The sequence below is a fragment of the Anthonomus grandis genome, chromosome 12 (genome assembly GCF_022605725.1).
Source record: "Anthonomus grandis grandis chromosome 12, icAntGran1.3, whole genome shotgun sequence".
In the NCBI taxonomy this organism is placed as follows: Eukaryota; Metazoa; Arthropoda; class Insecta; order Coleoptera; family Curculionidae; genus Anthonomus; species Anthonomus grandis.
Window position 1 is genome coordinate 10,363,559 of NC_065557.1, and position 22,346 is coordinate 10,385,904.

Below are 22,346 nucleotides of genomic sequence, written 5' to 3' on the forward strand. Positions count from 1 at the left end.
GCTATAAAACCGAATAATAGCCTTTATACTTAACCTAAGTCATGTGGATCTACGATATTGTTATCTTAAACTCTTCACAGTCCAAGACCTTGTAATGTAAAGAATTGATATTTCCCTAACAGATTGCTAACACAAACGCCCGTTTAACTAAAGAAAATAAAAAACCCAAACAGTACGTGTTTAAGGCCCATAAAGCTCTTCAAATATTAAAACAAAGCCCATCAGGCACTAACAGTTAACATCAGGTGACATGTTTGAAATCCTTTGAAGTTTTACCGCCAAATAAACACTTTACGCCAACCTAGTTCCTTGGACCTCATTGGATTCAGAGGGCAAACCATAAGGAAAAATCGTTGTAATTTTAAGGATTAAGGCTTTGGTGGTTCCACAATTGGAGATTTTTAATTTTTTCCGGTTTGTTTGCAAAAAATCTTTATTTCGATTACTTTTAAGGAGAATTTTTTTCCTTCAGAATTTTTTAAACCCAAGTTTACTTTAACATTTTCAATAACTCGAGAACTATTAGTAGTACATTTTTATTTTGTTTTGTGTTAGATGTTACTCCATAAAGCACAATCTTATAACCATTCGAACATCAAAAAAAGTTTTATTCCCAAATCTCAAAAATTAAAAAAAAAATACAAGTCTGATGCCAATTAAAGGCTGAAAAAAACAAACATTACGGCCTGCACTTATGAATTATCCTCAAAGATAAGCGCGTTACATAAAAACATTCACAAATAGCAGGGTAATTTTAATAATTAACGACTATTAATTAAATCATCGTATATAATTCTGAACGTTTTACATAAATTACGTGAAAGCTGATTCATGGCTGCCAAGTAAACCGGCAATTACCGCCGGGGATTGTATTTGCCTTTAAATCATATCGAAATTTATGGGCATGGTCCACCCATATTTTTTCGTACATATTTTGTAAGTACTTTAGCTTAAAATGGACCTTAAATGCTTCGAATAAAATTTATGGTACTCACCTATTTCCCGAAAACTGGCAAGTTGTTGCCAGCACGTGATCAGAGAGCACGATCCAGACACACCGTGGCATTTACATGTGACTTTGGATTTCTTGATTACCGCCTAAAAAAGAAATATGACAATATAAATAGAAGTTTCAGGTTCCCTGGAAATATCCAAAAATTCAAAAATCATTTTGCAAATTTTTTTTTTAAATTATTCTACGATCATAACCTAAATTAATGGCATTTAAGACGATTTATTTATTGATGGTTACCGAAGTCGAGCGGTCTATACGTGGTGTTCCAAAATTAGTGAACGAAACATCAACCTTTATTGGTCGAAAATAACCTCTCTTTTTTCTATAAACATATATACGGTATTAAGGTATTCATTTAATAAAATAAAATTGTTTAAATGGTGAATAAATGGACCATTTCAGTATGGTATATGACGCTTTTAAGAGAAAGAAAATTAATGCTGGACGAAAAAACGAAATGTCATATTACCAATTTTAAATTACCATAATGTCAACAGTTATCTTTGTACGGTTTGAAATAATGTTAGGAGAAAATCATATAATGAATTTTCTAAAATTTTTTCTCTTTCGAATTTCTCTGGCAATATTTGGAATTTTTAGCGGGATTTTAAAACGCTCCAAACTACGCAACTTTTTATTTTTATTTGTATCTGTTACGGTTCCCGATATACCAATAGACACCTTCAAATTTGGGATAGCGTGTACATAAAAAAGGGGCTAAATAATACTACTTATAGAAAAAAACACATTTTCATTTTATTACTTTTCTAAATACGTAAAGCTAACTAATTAATTCAAATTAAGTATTCAAGCTCATTACTTTCCTCCGTAAAATCCAGTAGGTCAACTGTCAGTGCTCACTGATTAATCGTTTCCTGCCTATACGTTACCAAACAGCTGCCTAACACCTTAACATCCTAAATTTGCGAAATGCATGTAAACTGCAATTATTACGCATTCAATCCACGTACATACATATCGCGTCTTCACTCCTACAACTTGACGAAGGCTCGGCTGGCTTTTCTATAGGTGATTTTAGATCGACGTTTAAGGCAAACCTGCGTTCGTTAAAAAGCGGACTTTCCCGCAAAAACCCGTCCCAACATGATCATCGTGTGTCTGGTTTTGATTCTGGTTCCCTTTTCGGAAATGCCCACTAATAAAGTCATTATTTATAGTTGCACGCATTCAGATGCACCGAGTTATGCCGTTTATCATCTTGCTGACTTCTCTTTGACGAGTTTTAAGATTTATCTGATGTGCTTCGGTTGACTTTTATGATCAATTAGTTATGCGTCAAATGGGTCATTTTTTCTACTCGAAGTGTGAGCCGTTTTAAATGAGAAAATACAAAATCTATGATCTTGTTGGGACAAATAACCCTATAGCAGCATAATGAGGAATTAACAACCAGCATTGTTAATAAGGAAAAATATTTTTAAGTCTGCGGATAACGGAGATATATAATATGATAAATAACATATAACAACTGGATGCCTTATTTAAGTTAAAGGCAAGTGACACATAATATCTGTATATTATAGAGGCAAATAATATTTAAGACCATCAGTCAAAAAAGAAAACGTGGAATAGAAAATCATCTACATTATAGAAAAAAGGTACCGATATGATATGCCCCTGAGGGTAGAGCAAATTAGATAAACCTCTGGATTTAATATTACTTCCTTAAATCCAGTATCTTTAACTTCTACAGTAGATGGTATGTGATGACATTAACAATCATAGTGTGTGTACATACATATTTTTTTTGAGTCACTGCACTTTTTCCTAAAAATGGTTCTGAGTCAAATCTGATTTATAAAAAAAAGTGTTACATAAGTGACTTCTCCAAAACACTGAATTTATATGATATGTGGAGCACAGTCAGATGAAAAAAGGTTTATTATTAAAAACTGAAAAAGTGGTAAAAGAAGTTAAAATTTAACTAAATGAAAAAGTGAATATTATTAAAACTAACAGTTCGAACATCTTTATTCTGATAATGAAGATTTATTAGGTACAGTATCAGAAAAGAGATCATGGATAACTGTATATTTTTTAAGAAAAGTATGGTAACGAGAAGGTTCAGTAGCTACACTATAGTCAAGACCAGGAAAATTAATATCCAATATTTATGGAGCTCACAGACTTCTAGAACTATTGGATGTTAAAAAAGTCCTTGAGGGATTCTTGTAGGCAGAGCCACTTTCTTGGGATTTTAAATAATTTTGGATCTATCTTTATATACTCTTAATTCCAACAAATCTAGCTTTTGCAGATAAAATGCATAATGATTCTATCAAACGTATTAGATAGGTCTATATAAACCTCACCTATAGTCTCAAATACCCTTATCAGATTTTTAACTATAACATTTCTGTTGACCCACTAATAAGTTCACTCATATATATTTCAAACTAAAAAAACTGCACCATTGAAGAATAGAAAGAACTCAGTTATAACCAAAATTTTTCGTTTTTCTTATAGAGAAATAGTGTGAAACTCATGTTTTCTTCTCTACATGGTAGAAACAAAATTCAATAGATACTGTATAGTTGCTTGCTTATTTGATGGAGATATATTTGAAATGCTTAAGTCAAAGCGTCAGGAAGATATGAGATCTCTTTAATGCGTTATGCGTTAAATGTGTCATTTTTTCAACTCGAACGTATTTTTATTATGCTGATAATAGAGATTTATAATACTTAGAATCATCAGCAAAATAGATAAATCTGAAACAGAATAGGGAATAACAGAATATCTCATTCAAGTTAAAGGGAAGCGACACATAACATTTGCAGATGACAGAGACAAATGATATTTAAGATCATTAGTAAAATCAGGAAATCTGAAATAGAAAACAATTGCTGAGGGCAGAGGAAATTAGATGAAACTCTGGATTCAGTATTGTTTCCTTAAATCCAGCAACTCTAACCTCTACAGTAAAGTAATGATGATCCTAATAATGATTAGCAAGCATAATGTTGACCATAACAGTCATTAAAATGAACTGACAAGAAGAAGATGAAGGTTATTAAGATCAATAATTGCAACATCTTTATCCTATGGAAGAAGATTTATGAGGTACACCTTCTGAAACCAAAAGTTATATAACCATCTTGTTTGTTAGTCAAATAAATCAATGAAAAGTAGAGAAGAGAAGGTTGAAAATTGAAGGAAGATTCAAAGTTGAAGGAAATGAGTGTCTGAAACTACGAGTTTCCGGAACTACCTACTAAATGTTTCGTTAAGGAATGATATCTTTGATGGACTCCTTAAATAACTGGGGTTGAGCCACTTTCTTAATTAATTTAATACCTTAGATTCCAGTAGTTCCTGATTCTACGAATAATTTATATGATAACTCTGTCAAGGTCTACGAACTATTAAACACTATTAACAAATATTTGATAACTATGACATCTTTATTGTCCTAGTCACAAGTTCACTCATATAAAACTGCGCCATTGTAATAGGAAGAAATATATTAGGTCCAGCTTCTTTCCAATTTTCTTATAGAGAAGAACTAAGAAATTCATGTTTTCTCTACATGGTAGAGGCAAAGTAGTTCAATAACTACATATACTAGCTTATTTGACGGTGATAGATTTGAAACTCTTAACCCAAAAGGCCAGGAAGATATGAGGTCTAAAGCATTTTGATTTCACAAATTTCCAGAATTGCTGTTTGGTTTCATTATGATTCATTGAAGAATAAGCTGTTTAAAAAAACTACAATTCTGCCAAAGAAAATTTTTAGAAGCAGGAATCGAAAAATGAGAATTTCATATTCTGTAGGACAAAGAACAATGAAAAGCTGAATTTAAGTGCAGTACACTCACTTCTGTTAAAGGCGGACGTGAAATTCTTAAATCTTTCAAGACAGGAAAGGTTAGTAAGATCAGGGCTTAATTTACCTTGATTGTTGCTATAAAATATAACCAATAGAAACTTCACTTTCATATCTTTGGATATCACAAACTTACATATTTACTGGATGCTTTGGTTATTCAGCATCTCAGAGTAAGACTGAACAGTCATAGTCTTAACTTGTTTAAGACTATGACTTTGAGAATAAGACTTAAAGCAGTGGGAAAAAAGCATATACCATAGTAAGCGTGAATTCCAAGCTTTTTTAATACTTTCAATTTAGTTTCGTTTCATTTTTTTTCATTTGTTTGAGTAGTCTAGCTTTCTGCTCCAGATAACTTGAAGAATGAAGCTAGATGGTGCCACGATATAACGTGAAAACAAGACAGACATTTAAATGGTACTCTTTTTCAGAACCAGTGACCGTACTTCACATTCTGAAGATGCCTTTAGATGGCGCCTCAAATATTTAAAATATGATCTCAAGGATTAATGGTGGATGGTGTTCATTAAATGGGCTTAACACATTAAAACCAAGAATGATCGCAAGTTCTGTCTCATGGAAAAATCTGTATTAGCTTGAATCCCTGCTGGTTTCTAAGAAAGTGCATTAAAACAAAAAAAAATGTTTTACCTGCATCAAGGCATTTGAAATCCCTTGGAGGAGACAAATGGGCAAAAGCTGGTTGACCAGGTCTAGTAATTGGCCATTTGTGAAAAAAGGTCAAATGAATATTTTCGATGAAGAGTCAATTATGTGTAAACAGTGTTAATGAGAGATGGTTGGAAAATATAATTTTTTTTCAAATAACTTAGGAATAGTGCTAAGATTGCATACCGATCTGTAGCTTAAGCATATATATCCTTTTTGTTTTCAGATTTGTTAATAGAAATTACAACTGACTTTCAAACAGTTGATAGGTCAAAAAATTAAAAGACTTCTTTTAGGAGCAGGAACCTTACAAATCTCTCCATCTCTTCATATACGGAAGAAGTATTGGACAAACAGGAGTGATTCTCAAAGCTAAAAACAAGTGCAAGTTAATCAGCAAGTGTAACTGGGCAGATAATAATAAATAAATAAATAAATATGTTTTTATTTGGTATCAAATGCACATTACATTACATTTGCCCAAAAAGGCGAAGATTAGCTAAAGCTACTTTTATCTCTTAACCCTAATAATAATAATTACGAATGTTTTGACAAACAAGCAGTAATAGTAATATAAAAATTAACCAAAGAACAAATTAAGAAAAAAAATTCATTAAATACATTTGTAAATCCGCAGAGAACAAAATTAATTGTGCAATTGTTCCTCCAAGAACAAAGTTTTACAATAATTTTTAAAGCGAGATATTGGAATTGAAAAATTAGGTCTAAATTGATTATAAATTGTTACGGCAATGTAAGTATAACTACGTGAGAAAAGAGCTGTGCTATGGTATGGAAATGTCAGAGTCTTATGTCTTATATCTCTATCATGAATCGCATTTCTTGGAATTAATTTCTCTAACAGATATTTTGGCTTTTGGTTTTTATAGAGGCGATACATAAATGTAAGAAAGTGAAACTTGAAAAGAAATGACATTTTTAGCCACTGCAATCGATAGATGTATATGGACACATGATGAAATTTTCTTAAATTACACACAAATCGACAACACGTACTTTGTACATGTTGCAGTTTCTGCTGGATTATTTTATCAATACAAGAATAGTAAACGATAAAACAGTAATTAAAATGGATAACACTAACAATACTGAGAGTTTTTTCTTGTCTTAAAATTTAAAATATGTTTGTTAGCATAGAGCAAACGCATACGCAAATAGCACCTCTGCAAGACAGCGCTAATATGTCCTTGGAAGCTTAAAGAAGAATCAAAAGTTAAACCTAGAATCTTGACGCTCTTAGCAAAAGCCAAGAGGTTATCATCATATTGAATGTATATATTTTTTTCAACGTTAGCACGACGATTTTTATTGGCAAAAAGTAAAACGTTAGTCTTATTGGCATTAACATTAAGATTTTGTTCTTTCGAGTAGCGCAAGATTAAGCTTAGGTCTCTATTTATACTTTCAGAAGGCCGTTCTATATCATCTGGATCGAAATAATGAATTAACTGAGTATCGTCAGCGTACTGGTACACCTCAGAGCTCTTTACGACTAAAGGAAGATCCGAAGTTTATAGCAAGAATAAAAGAGGTCCTAGAATCGATCTTTGAGGAACTCCAGAAATTATGTGTTTCGAATCGGAGTAATTGTTATTGACACGTACTCGTTGAGTACGATTCCAGAGATAGGACTTAAAAAAAGAAAGAACATTCATTTCAACCACAAAACTTTAACTTGGCGACTAGCAAGTCAAGATCGATAGGATATTACTTATAACGATTTGTCGATAAAGAGGTCCCATAAAAAGATCCAATTTCCAATCCATAAACAGGAAGATCAAAGCGAGAGTTAATTCAAGCCTGCTATGCATCTGAATCATTTGAATTGCCTATGATTTTAAAGACTGATCTTGAGTTGCTGAAACCGAAAAAGCTAATCAATATGAAAATTGAAAGGCTATGTGTAATATTCTTTGAAACAGATAGTGCCGAAATGTTTTCGTTTTTCCATACTGCAATTAACAATTTAGAACATGTATAATTGGATTTGGTGCCTTTCAATGGCTGTAATTGAGGGCGCGGCAAATGATCTAAAATTTTCAATACCCATTCCACGTTTTCACCTGTTATAGAAGCAAAACATAATTAAAGAATTATCACGGTTGTATGTTTAAAGCTATAACGGCCGATTACATAATAAAACATACTGACTTACGAGCCGCAGAATTTGTGCGTACATAAGCTTTCTCTTTTTCTCATGGCAAATACAAATATTGGGTTATTTAAGTCGCTTGTTTATTTAAATAACAATAAATCACCTATTTGTTAAGTCAATATTTGGTTTGGTATTTATGGACAAAAAAAAAAACGAACAACCGGTAAACTTTTGTGGGTATAAGCGATGGAAGGTGTGAACTGGACCATTTTTGTTGCACGACTAATGTTCGTGCCAAGTACTGGCGATGTTTGACGAAAAATATTTATTGTAGACCTTTTGAGCTTTGCAGAATTAAATTTTAGATAAGATCGTGAAATGACATTTAGTTTAAGATTCTGGTTCGATGGTGGTTTTTTTAACGCTTTCTTTAACGCCCAGTTTATTAATTTGATTGGAATTGGCCAATCCAGCTTAGATTTCTATACCGATAAGACCTGATTTTTATTTCGCGAATTACGTCAAGTACCTTCGAATATTAAGCGTGAATTTATTAAAGACTTGTGAATGTCAGTTTGACCGGCAAACTGTTATATCATTTGTAAGACTTGACAAATCTTTAAAATCACTTCTGAGATAAATTGTTTTATTACATTCGATAATACAAAAAAGCCATTTCACTTGTTACTTATTTCGGAATAACATGCAGTCACTGCTTAAATAAAGCCATACTTATGAAGGGTACTATGCTTAATTGAGATTAATTATATGAGAATTTTCAGTTCGATTTGAAAGTAAATTGATTTTTTACCATTATCAATCAGCTAAATTATTTACTATTTCTAAGCCAATAAATAAAAGATATATATTTAGTTAAAAATGTTCCGAATGACGAAGCTTCAAGATTTCTGACGTGATAAAGTATTCTATAATTTATTCTCCGATACATATGGAAAAAAATACTTTTTACTGATTCCAGAAGTAAATAAACCTTTAAAATCACTGCCGAGATAAATATTTATCAAAGATAGAGATTATCTAATTTAGTTGAGATAGAATTATATTCCTAAGACATCTTGGTGAATAAAGCCTTAAAATCACTGCTGAAGCTTTAAAATATAATATACAGATACACACATTAAATCCAGGTCTACAAGCCTTTAAAATCACTAGTCAGATTAATAGATAATTAGTCAGTGATATCAGACTACGATATTCAACTGAAATAAACTATTTACTAATTTCAATTCGATTCATTCAAATCACTGCTATGATACATTATTTATATATCGGCAATTAAATTATTTTCGAGTTTTTAATAGACGAGTCTTTAAAATCACTGTTGAGATAAATTATTTGATCATATCCAAATTAGTAAAAACAAAAAATAAAAATAAATTTCTTCCAGGTCCCTAAACATTAAAATCACTGGTGTTGCACGGATATTAAATTAGGATATTTATTTAGTAAATCCCAATTTTTTCACTGTTTCTGGGCAGAAGAGCTTAAAAATCACTGTTAAGGTAAATATACACTGTTAATAAAATATAGATAACGTAAACATTTATTTGTAATTTAAATATTGTTTTAAAAATTGGAAACATGCCAGTAATGCTTAAGCTAAACTTAATATGCTGTAAAATTCTCTAACAAATTAAGATACTTTTAATATCACTGCTATGATAAAAAATATTTATCTTATCATCATGGAATGATAAAATATGGCTATCGGCAGTGATTTTATGGATTTGTCTAATTGTAAAGCAACAATCTTTAAAACCACTTTTTATACTGTTTTATAACGTTGTAAAGTAATTTTATTGCGTAAAACATTAACCAACACTTTCCAAGGCAAAAATTTTGTCAAAATTGATTTTATATTAGTAATGAGTTGATAAATCTATAAAATCTTTGTTGAGATTAATACTTTAACACTAATTAAAAAACCGTTTGTTTCCATGTCAGCGTGAAATGGCAAAGCATTTTTCGTAATAATTTTTCTTTTATCGTCTTAAAATCTATCGTACATCAATAACTGTAGGTAATATTTATTACTGTACGTTGTATTTATTGCTGCATAAAAAATATTTTATAGTTTTTTAATCATCAATCAGTAAAACAATTATTTTGTTTATTACGTATGCAAAGTCACTATGAAAACTCCATCGCGAATTCGCCAGCTAAAATATGATCAAAAATATTTACCTCAAATCTCATCTAAAACAAAGAAAAATAAATCATTTTATTTATTTCTCTATTGGCTTGACAATGATAAAATATTTATTTCATTATTGATTCTCTAAGTTGGAAAAAAATACCTATTCTTTATAAATAAATTTATGTTGTCTTGATCTAAGAATTTGTAATTTAAGGTGAAAAATCATGCTTAAACTGCCAACTATCTAAGATTTGATCTCGATTAAATGGTTAAAAAATTACATAAAATAGAAATTTGACACGCTGTAAACCACGTTATATTTTTTGTTTAAATTATACGAAATGATCCTTTTATTAACTTTTTCTGAGAATATTTTGATATTTTTTATTAAGGGAAATTTTGACTATGGCGAAATTAAAAAATTGAAGAACTCTTAATTCTCCTTGAACGGCAATATCTTATAGTAGACTGATAGCGTATCAAGGGAAACCTAAGAAGAAATTATTCGCATCAAAGCTTTTAGAGACCAATTAAAATCGCGTGTCTTCTATCTATAAAGTAAAACAACATTTCTGGGTAGACGCACCTTAAAACCGTGTTCGAACCAACAAAGCAGATAAAAGAATCACTGAGAATAGGCAAAGATCACACCAGAACCATACAAATTATGACAAAGGGGTAAGAGAAACAAATTCTAAAGATTCTAGGGAATTCCAGATTGATATATATTGATAATCGTCATAGAAGTTAGCGAAGTACTAAAGGACCTGTATATTTTACTATCCCTAAACACTACGCCAGAGAACATGGCATGGCTAGGTGGTTCCTATAGTATAGACATAGCAAATTGGAATAAATGGAAAGGATTTACAAATAAGGTATAAAGACGGCTCCAAAAGAACCTGAACAATCGTTCAGGTGAAGGCGTTTGCCATTCTAGAGGCGCCTACAAGAAAAGGAGTTAAAAATTGGTCTGGAACAGGATATAATGGAAGAACAAACGAGAGGGAGTCAATTTGTGGAGGGTAACGGACGAGTGGACGAGTTCGTAAAAGATGTGTCGTCTCTTCCACCCTTCGGTCTTACCTCCAACTGAGTAGTTATATTTCTTCAGATAAACCTTGTTTTCCTTTATAGGATTATATACTCCTCAGGTCAGAGTCAGAGAGTTAGTCATAGCGACAAGGTTTCAGGGGTTAGTGGAAAGACATTTTTAGCTGCTTCAAAAAGCTATCTCTTTGATGATGAATGAAGAAAATGCATACATCAGTCTGCTTTTAACACTATATAACATATCTCTTTAGACTGATTATTAATGCAGTAGGTTGTGGTCCATGAAAATAAGTTCAATGATTTTAGTGAGACTGAATGACGTTAGTTTTTTATGATATTTGTAATAATACTGCTGAATCAATGATAGTTAACTAAGTTATTGCTATTCCAGTTCAATATACATTTTTTCTTTTTATGCTTATTATAAATAACAGTTGCTTTATCTGAAGTCCATATATCTGATTTTTTAGCTTTTTATTCATAGTATTCAGGTTGATTTTCCTGAAACTTTGGCACCTACTAAAGCTAATATAATTTAGCTTTCGATTTCACGTTCCTAAGCAATGATATGGAAATAAGTTGGATTATCCACAATTTTTCTAAAATAGCAATAATTCCAAGAAACAAGAAATATACAGGGTGTTCATTTGAAAACTTCCCACCACGAATTTATCGAAAACCACTGTTAAAAAAAAAGCCGAAATATGTCAAAAGTTTTTCAAGGGGACAACTTTCTAACCTAAAATTACTTCACCCTCTTTCACCCTCTGCCCCCCAGGGTCATTCCCTTAAAAATTTTAAATGGCAAGGGGTCTCGAGTAATAGCTTGTTTTAAAGGTTTTTCGAAGTCTTTTATTTTGACGTTCGATTTTTTTAAATCGGTCGATTCGTTTTCGAGAAAATTAGAAAAATCTTTGTTTATCTTAATTTGTTCAGATAGAAAACAAAAACATGAAAATATCAAATTTTATTTCAATAAGTGTTCAAAATGTTGCCCGTTTTTGGTCAAACAATGATGTAGGCGATGTTCAAATTCCTGACGGACATTTTCAAAAACATGTTGCGGGATATCATAGATTTCAAATGACCCCATAGAAAAAAGTCTAACGGCGTTATATCAGGAGATGTAGCAGGCCATTTTATAGGCCCCCTTCGCCCTATCCATTTATCTGGAAACTCGTCGTCTGAAATATTCATCGTCCGACGGGTTTTTTTAAGGGGATGACCCTGGGGGGCAGAGGGTGAAGTAATTTTAGGTTAGAAAGTTGTCCCCCTTGACAAACCTTTTGACGTATTTCGGAGTTTTTTTTTTAAACAGTGGTTTTCGATAAATCCGTGGTGGGAAGTGTTCAAATGAACACCCTGTATGTATAAACTATTAAAATGTAATTTTAATTCTAAAAGTATAAAGTGGCCCTCACACGATCAGTATTACTGACAGTATTTCGAAATACTGACAATAGTACTGATCGTGTGAGGGCAAATACTGATGGACTTTCAGTATACTGATAATACTTTCGGGTTCTGAGAGTATTTAGGCGGAGCCAAAATACTGATGAAAATATTGATCGTCCGAGCGCAGTAAAGTAAAGTAATTCAGTATTTCACGTTTAAGTGAAGTCATCGATGCATCATGGAATCGATGCAGTCTCCAGTAGGGTCACCTTCATCCAGCATTTCTTCTGAAGAAGAAGAAACAAGAAAATCAATATTAAAGAGGCTTATTGCAGCTTATAAGTCAACGCCCGAGTTGTGGAATATCACATTGAGAAAGTATTCCGATCGAGACAAAAAAGACGCGGATACGAAGCTTTGCTTCAAATGTATGTACGTTTAAAGGCACAAGCCACTATTGAAGATGTGAAAAAGCAAATTAATACACTACGTAGTAATTACAGGAAGGAATTGAAGAAAATAAAAGACTCTAAGCGCACTGATAGTAGTGCTGAAAGTGTGTATGAACCCAGTTCGTGGATATTTTATGAACTTCAGTTTTTAGCAGATGTTGAAATTCCGGAGAAAGGAAGAAGCTCAATAAAACAAAATGAGGTAAGTAAATAGTGTTTTATTGGAACAGGAAAGTTACATTTTACATTTTTAAACAAACCAAAATACCTATTTCGATTAAGTTAAATTTAATATTTTTCTTTGCCAATCCACTTGCCCCTCTTTACTTAAGTAGTTCCTAAAGCGTTCCCTAACTTGCTTAGCGTTTTTTGATGCATTTCGATATGATCCTAAACGAAGCCCATTCAACGTATGTTCGGGTCTGTCTGTGCCAATAACGACGTCCCCTGTTTCCTTGTTTTCTACATTTAATATGGTATTATAATAAAGTATTTGCTGTTTTCATTAAAAAATTGTGTAGATAACAGCAGGCTAAAACAACAACGGTGGCATTTTCAGGTGATAAATTTATAGCTTTTTGAAATACACCAAATCGAGTAACAAGTATGCCAAATGCTAAACGCTAACTACTCGGCGAGCCCGTGACAATCGGTAATTAAAAATCCGGTTTGTCACTGATAAATCCTCTTGGCTAAATGGCTTCAATAAATGTTTGCTCAGCGCAAAGGAATCATCCCCTATAATAGTAAGGAAATTTTTCGTCGGTATTTGGCAGTTTTGAGGCATCAGGAATATTCAACCGATTATTTTGGAACATTTCCCAAAAATCGGTATTGTAAAAAACTCCTCCATCCGATACCCGTCCGTTAGTGCCAACATCAACCATTATAAAATTATAATTAGCATCTACAATCGCCATCAAAACGATGCTGTGGGTGCCCTTGTAATTATAGTACCTTGATCCGGAATTCGCTGGTTTAATAATGTGAACGTGTTTTCCGTCTATTGCCCCAAGGCAGTTCCAAAATTGCCACTTTGTCCCAAAGTCCTTTGCTAGTTTCTCCCATTCGTCTCCGGTTAATGGTATCTAAAAAAACAAAGCATTTAATTCATTGATCTGTTTCCTATTGTTTCAGCGTTCTGAAGACATGCAACAAAAAGAAGGCACTGATAGAACTGAGAAAGCAACAAAAAGAAACCAAGATCGTCAGCAGCTATTAGCCATGGCGCGTGAATATCTAACTAAAGACGATGAATATCCCATTGTAAAAATTTTGGAAGCAAAGTTGAAAAGTCTTATTGACCCACAACAACGAAGGTTGGCGGAGAAATACATAAATGATATTCTTTTCGAGGCGGAACAGGGCATCTTAACCAAAAGCTCCGTCAAAACAAATTGTGACGAAGCAAATTTTGTTGATGTATATTCAAGAGCACCATCAGTTCAAAGTTTATCATCCGCAAGTTGCAACTATAGTTACACTTCAACGCCCATGTTCTCTCCACCAATGCCATTGGATGAAGCACACAACGTTAGTCAAAACAATATTTAGAGCTTCAAAATGTATCCCAAAATCATCAACAAGCCCTTCAAACAGAACACACACCACAATCACTAACAGACCTTCCTACTATACAGACATATTTAAGTTCATTTAAATAAATTGTAATAGCTTCTAATGTAAAATAAAATAATAAAAAAACATATTTGTTTTATGTAAAAATAATGTTTACTTACTTTGATATAGTCTGCCAATAATTCAATTATGGCGTTGCAAACCTCCATCACAATTTCACTTATGATACTCAAACGATCTCCCAGTAGCTAAAAATCGTAGCGTCAACGCTAGCCTTTCGTTTGCTGACATTGCTTGCCTCATGTTTGTGTCCTGTTTGGTAATAGAAGGCGTTAGGAGATTAAGGAGTTCACTGTACACATCACTACTCATTCGGAAATAGTTTCGATAATCATGTGGATCCGTGTTATTTATAAAATTTAACAAATATAAATGAGTGTATTTTTGACGCTGACCTATCCATTGTTTCATACAACGTCTCTTTTGCTTCTTGCGTTTAAAACTTGTACAGTACAATATAATGGCAACACAAGCTTTTGTTTATTGCCTATTTTTTTGAAGAAGAGGAATAGGAGAAAGAACGATCACAACAAAACTAAATATTGTATAGGTTACTGATAGAAATATTGATAGTGTGAGGTGAATTTTAAAATATTGATGAAATACTGACAATATCAAGTACTGTCAGTATTACTGATCGTGTGAGGGCCGCTTAAAACACATACTGATAGGAATATTCTTAGAAACAGTCTTTTTAAAAATATGTTTTTTTTTTAAATCTGGAATATCTGGAAATCCTAAAATATTCTGGAAATAATAAGAATATTTTATGATAATTCTAAAAAATATATAATAAAAGTGATAATGATTAAATTGGAATAAGAAAAACGATGTAATAAAAAAAATACTAAAAAATAATCCATATTTTGTAACGTTATGAATATTCTTTAAACAATGTCATAAAATGTTCCATATTAGAATATTCTTATGATGTTTAGGTGATACTCAAAGGTTCTTTTAAAATCTTTGAAAAACATGAAGCATGTATGTCAAAACCAACGACTAGTCCTCAAAAAAATAATTTATAAGGCATTCTCGAAATATTCATATTAAAAAAAATATTTTCAGGGTTATTCTATAATTCTTGTAATGTAAATTCTACCAATATTCAAAAAATTTTTTTATATCCTTCTTTGAAAGTAATATAATATATCACGATAATATATTAATTTCAAAGAATTCCTAGAATATTCATAGAATTACCGAAATATCCCGTTAATTTTTGATAAGTAGATGTTCTTTTTAGAGTTGTAAATGTTCAAAAAAAATATGCCTGGTGTAAAAGCTATGCCTGGAAAATTCATATTTTAAAAAGTATTGCCAATATCTTTAAAATTATTCACAAGATGTTCAATGTAATCCAAATATTCTGTCCACAGTTAGAGAACATTTAGAATTCATCTTTATGTGAAATTTTAATTAATTTTCCTATGCCTCTTTTTAAACCATAAATTTATATTTAATTATGACTTACTAAATTGGATTACAACAACTTACCCTTCTTCCAGCCTCATTATTATGCAAATTCATCAAAGCCCTGCCCTGCTCTCGCGTTCCTCTTTTATATTTCCTTTCCTTTTCCCGAACATCGACAAAATTCTGCGTGAATCTAAAACAAATTAATTAAAAATAAATAAAAAAGAAAATAATGAGGTTCAACACCTTCAACCAAGACAAGTATTTCCCTAGATACGAAAAACCAATTAATCGAAGAAAGATACAATTTAAATTGGTTTCGATATCGGGGAAAAATGTTGCAAAACTAATTAGAGACAGGATACGCTTACCACTTACCAAGTTGGTCAGGTGTGAGCCTTCACACTTGAAAGATATAATCGTGCGCCAAGGTGTAATTTTATTGAAATTGATTTAGTTTTTGCTACTAGGAAATCTCTTATGGGATCAATAATTTAAAATTATCGACGATAATAAAAGGCTTATGGTATAAAAGAGACTGTAACACAACTAAGAAAATAATAAAGTAAAATAATTTATTTAATAAAGGTAGTCAATAAAATAAATATTCTCCCATAACTCAACCTCATAACCACCCCATATTTAACACCATACAACTAAGGTGTCCAATAATTCCAATTGTAAAGTACTTATTTATAGGCCAATTAAAAACTGGTGGCTATAATTAATTTTCACCTTAATTGAATAAGTCACCGTGGGTAGCGGTAATGCTCAACTGGAATTTACTCCTGCTGTAAAGTATTACTTGTGTAAACGACTTGTCATCGTGTACAGACCAACCGAAGACGTAAATAGCCTACGATCATTTTATATCAGAACCTGTCCTGGGTCTATATGGGTTGTTTTTACTTTATTTTAAAGTTTAATTAGTGCGATTGTGTGTTAAGTAATCGCCTATTAAAGTGATGTTTGCGGAATGGTGATTTGGACGTCATTTGAAGACCACCCTGGTACTTAGACCTGTTATGGACATTTAAACTTATATGAGGATATCAGTATTCATTGGTGATAACCTTCACTGATGAATACATTATAGGTTTCCAGTAAAAATGTTAATTCCAGTAATCATCAATCATAGTTCGTTTCTGGTAAAGCTAATCATCAATTTAATATTGAAATTCCATTATCATCAATGTGTAAAAAGTACAACTCCATTAATTTTATTTTGCCTCGCTCTATGTTACTAAAGATAATGCTGCCTTAATTCCACGTTTGACTATAGGCTCTATATCCAGAGGCTATAGTTTGGACCTCAGTGAAACAAATTACAACAAGAGAAAACTGAAAAACTCTGCTACTAGGAAATTTCTAACGAACCTTTTATGTCTCATTAGATGTAGAATCTTATGGAAAGAAATTTAGATAGGTTTAAAATTATCATACTTTTGCTTTAGTAGTTGTACCAAAGTTACCTTCTTAGCACATTTCCATCCTTCAGGCTATTCATTTCAACTTCAATGCTCCATTATTAGCTCAATGTTCCATCTTTTTGATAGTATATTCTATTTAATACTAAGTACATCTTACCCCTGATATATTAAACCACCAAAAATTCTCTCATTAAATCTGTGACTAAACTAATGATTTGGTAATTTTATCGGATACAGAGTCTACAGTTCGCACTTCAGTAACAGAAGTTTTTTGAAGAAAAGAAGGAGAAAACTGAGAAGCTCTTTTTGTAAACTCTCATCAGATCTTGTGCTTGTGTAAAGCTTAAAATACTTCAGAACGACCATACTTAAGTGTTTTTTTTTAGAGTAAGAGTTTACAGTATGCACCTTAATAACAAGAAACTGTCTTACGTGTTATTTTCCTAAAAAAGACAGTTTGAAATTAAAGAAAACTTATCTAAAAAACTGAGTTACATCTAATCTAATATATGAACCTTATAAGGTAAAAGTTTTTGCAATATAACTTTAACGGTGTAAATCTTCTTGGCACTAAATGGAATCATTTCATTCCGACATCTCTAAATACATTTTCATAGGTATCATGTTACAACAATGCCACAGACCATATTTATCTTTTAATAAATGACTCTGTGGATGTCTTGGATGCATAAAATCCAAGTAATTTCAAAAATTCTTTCTTATTCTAAATGCATGAAAAATTGTCCAATTTAGTAGTATATTTTTTCCTAATATAATAACTTAGATCAGATAATGTAAACCATCTTTCACCATATCACTTTAATGGTGGTTCAAATATTCCTAGTTTAATGCTCCTTGGTAAGTAGTAAGCTTGATTCTGGTTTTCCTATTGATGAGCTCTCTGCAAAGCATTCCTTTTCTATATTATATAATACTAGCAGCCAAAATACCTCATTTGATTCCGCTAATGGTATCAATTATAAGTTTATTTAGTGTCTGAGGTTGTAATAACTCTACTGATTTTAATATTGCACTTTGATGCAAGTAAGGGTGCAGATTCTGGTCAAATTCAAGTTGAAATAATACTGCCATTCTCTTTATCTCTCTTTGCACAAAATATTTAGTAATTATTAAATCAGAGCTTGTTTCCTGAAAACTGAAAGCTGTTCAACGTCTTTCAAGGGATTTTGGTCGATAATAATACGGATTAGTTAACGTTCAGTCGATTCCAACCTTTTTATATTTACTAACTTTATTCTTAGTTCATTCCAAGTAGGTTATGCCATTTATACCGATTTTAGTAAAGCCTTTGACAAGCCTAACTATTCCATTTTGATTTATCAACTATCAAAGTTTGGCATCACTGTCACCTTCTTATCTTGGACTAAATCATATTTAAGCAATCTTGAGCAGCAACTTGAAATTAGTGGTAGCTTCTCTGGATGCTTTAAGGCTTCTTTAGAAGTTCCGCAAGATCTGCATCTCAGTCCTCTCTTATTTATTCTTATATTTATAAACGATCTTGTTCTTCTCCTGAAGTCAAAATGTCTCCTATTTGCTGACGATCTGAAATTATATAGGCAAGTCTGCTCTTCTCTAAAAATGTTTTTTAACATTAATGAATGTTGCTTCATTTACTTATTCAGAGATTCAGTAGAAAGAGCAGTCTGTACCCTGTAGAATACTCAATTAATAACGGAACTTTAAAGCGTGATGATTTAGTAAAGGATCTTGGTTTCTACTTGAACCCTAAGATGTCACTTTGATTATGTAATATCTAAAACAAACAGACTGTTGGGCTTTGTAAGGAGATCATGTAGGGATTTCGGTAGTATTTCTAAAATTGAAACTTTGTATCTGTTAGGTCAGATCTAATTTTGAGATTGCTAATGTAATATGGTCTCTAAACTATCAAATAAATATCAATATGATTGCAAACATTCATCACAAATTTGTCAAGCTAATGAGATTTATCCTTTCAAGATCAGATACAATTCTTTCTACTGATTAGACCATGTCATATCTATCACTAAGTCCGCTATAAATAAGGGACTACTATGAATTATGTTTTGCTTCAAAGGTTCTCAATGGAATGAAAAGACGTTCTGCCTTGCTCTCTTCTCAATCAATGTTCCACCTTACTTAACTTAGAAATCATTTACTTTTCTATGTACCTTTTCTGTCTACGAAATCCAGTCAACAAAATTTCTACAGCAATCAACAAGCACGCAGAAAAGCTTCATTTCTTCTATTGTTCATTAAATTCCTTAAAAAAATCTGCAATTAGGTTAATCTTAAGTTAGTCTTAAAGTTTTAAGTGATACTAGTGTATATACAACACCTTCTGAAATTGAAAGTTGTAAACGTTAATGAAAGTAAAAATAATAATATTGTAACGAAAAATAGTGCTTCCAAGAATTTCTATATTGGAATTGCATTCTTTATTTCACCAAATAAAACAGGAAGTTTTAAAGCGACTTTTGAGTTATTACATCGTATTTGCATTAACTTGTTAGGATAACTTGAAATTTTAAAATATTTATCAAAAATGTGTCTCATAAAACGTGCAATGCAGTAAATATAATTAGGCATATGCACAAACATTTACGATTGCGTATCTTTGCTCTGTTCCATCTAGAAACGGTAATGAAAGAGACTATAAACGTGCACATAAATTAAAAATAAATGTTGTTTGACATAAATTTCTTCTTAATAACAAATTGGTCGTAAAATGGATACAGATGATAGCACTAAAATTGCACGAGTTAGAGATAATTAATATTGACATATATTTTAATAAAAATAAAATTCCATAATGCCAAAACTTTAGGTATCCAGATTATCATAGTTGTGTCTCTAGAAAAAATCAGAAAATCAACTAATTTCACTTCTTTGATAAATTAAGATACAATTTTAAGAAATGTATTTAGGATATATTGACCGACATCTTACCCCACTAAAACAAAAATTAAGGATAGTTTCGTATTGCATCAATCACCTACATTTTACAACCCGATGTTATTCTTCAAATATAATCTCAGCAATGTTTTCTTCTTCCCATCTAAACGTTGATAATAAAACGTTAAAAACACATAAAGAGCTTATTCGGTTTCCTCTTTTAATCGGTTCAAATCCGTCACGCAGAATGTCGTGATTTCGAAGAAATTTGTTACGCATCCGGCTCCCTCGGTAATAAAGTTAAACGACTCCCCAGCCTATCTGTCATTCTGACAGCGAATCAAATCAGAGATCCTTGCATTGTGTCTGGCTTTGTTGTAGTATATTCTTTCCACTGCATTAAATGAAGTTTAACATTAACCAAAGTAAATACCACCGGATCTTATGCACGTTTCTCTTACCGAAGTGACCAAAATATCTTCTAATATTATAATATTGTCTTGACGTTACACTAATATCGTTAATTTCATTCATGAATGAGGTGTAACTTGCTGAATAATATAAAAAACTGACTGCAGTATTGATTACTGAAAGGAAGAAATAAAAAAAAACTAGTTCCAAATATTAAACTAACTTTTGCTGAAGATGAATCAGAATCTAAGGAGAACATAGAAGTATTAAAAATTAAGTTGGAACCAGCAGAAGATCACTTTACCCATGAAGCTCTATTTAATTCATATCCTAACTCAAGATTATTAAAATAAGACTTGAGGAGGATCTCATGTAGATTCAAAGGTGCTAGCTATTCTAAGATATGGTAAAAAGATCACTACAAGGTTCTAATTTCATCCATGCAATTGATCAAGAAATTCTTTCAGCAAACAAGGGTCTTCTTAGCCATAAAAAATTGAAGAAATATTCGGCCAACGAGTTTTAAGATAAGAGATATTAATTCTCAGTCTCTGATATGTTCTGTTCTCTTCTTCTTTTAATATAGGCACTATTAATATACACATTATGTTGAACGACTCTTTAGCCTATTTGTCAGTCTAACAACGAATTAAATCAGAAATCTTCGCTTTGTGTCTGGTTTTGTTGCAGTATATTCATTCATTGCATTAAATGTACTTTACATTAACCAAAGTATAATATTATGTTTTTACATAAACAGTTCTTCCGACGTTTCTCTTACCGGTTAAGTCAGCAAAACTGCATCTAAGAATATATTAAGTATTTAGGTTTCACTAGCTTCGTTAATTAATTAGGTTGCAAGTTGCTGGAAGACGTCAAAGATTGACTTAAGCATGATATAATAATGAAAGAAACTAAGATGAAAAACTAGTTACAAAATATTGAAATAACTGCTGCTGAAGTTACATCAGGATTTAATGAGAAAAATAGAAATTGGTACCACTAGAAGATCACATTAACCATGAAGCTCTAGCTCAAATCCTAAGCGAACTAAAATCATAAGAATTAAAGAGGATCTCGTCTACCATCTAAAATTCAAAGACTATACCTAATGTAAGATATGGTGAAAGGATCACTACAAAGATTTTGATTTCACCTACTGAAAAAAATATTTTTTCCAATAGCCATAGTGAGTTTGAAGAATATTCTGCCAATGAGTCTAAAGATAAGAGATATTGATTATCAGTCTTTGATATCATCAGCTCTCTTCTTCTTTTAATATAGGTTATTAATGTATAAATTATGTTCTAATAAATTGACGCCGAACCTTCTGTATTCACAAGGTAATTCAACTGATTGACTACAGCATCACAACCATATTTGAATGATTTGGCTGAGGTTCTCTTAGTTAGGTTTTGCTATTTGAAGAAAACTATAGAAGAGAAAAGAACAAGAAAACTAAGACAGTAGGAGCAGTAACAAGAAAATGTGTCTTTAATAGTCACATTTTAAGTTAAACGAGAAATTATTACTTAAAGATTTCTTGGCTTGTAGATAATCAATTTTTGCAAAGCCATCTATTTCTGGAAAAAATTTCTGTCCAATTCAATCATTTACAGAAAAATGATAATGAACAACTAAGCTCAAATGAAAAAATTACGTAGTTTATACGATGAATTCGGTGACTTTATTTATAAATTAGGTGTGATCTAGCGACAAAGAGCAACCAATCCTAATCTTTGTTTTCTACTCTTTCCTAGTTCCTTGTCTTTGCTTTAGAGCTTAAGAAATGGTCGGATTGGTTTTCTGCGTACTAGTAATTCATTCAGCTTATTTTTCAATA

At 31.7% G+C, this 22,346-nt stretch overlaps 1 protein-coding gene across 1 annotated transcript in view; it reads right to left on the bottom strand.

Annotated features, from left to right (window-relative positions):
- The window catches only part of LOC126742943 (protein Wnt-5b-like), a 161,003-nt gene that overhangs the window by 25,925 nt on the left and 112,732 nt on the right, over positions 1-22,346 (bottom strand). The window contains exons 5-6 of the mRNA XM_050449831.1: positions 15,846-15,957; positions 996-1,098 (exon numbers count right to left, since the gene is read on the bottom strand). Of these exons, the coding sequence (XP_050305788.1) occupies positions 996-1,098; positions 15,846-15,957 (215 nt within the window). The remainder of the gene's footprint in view (positions 1-995; positions 1,099-15,845; positions 15,958-22,346) is intronic.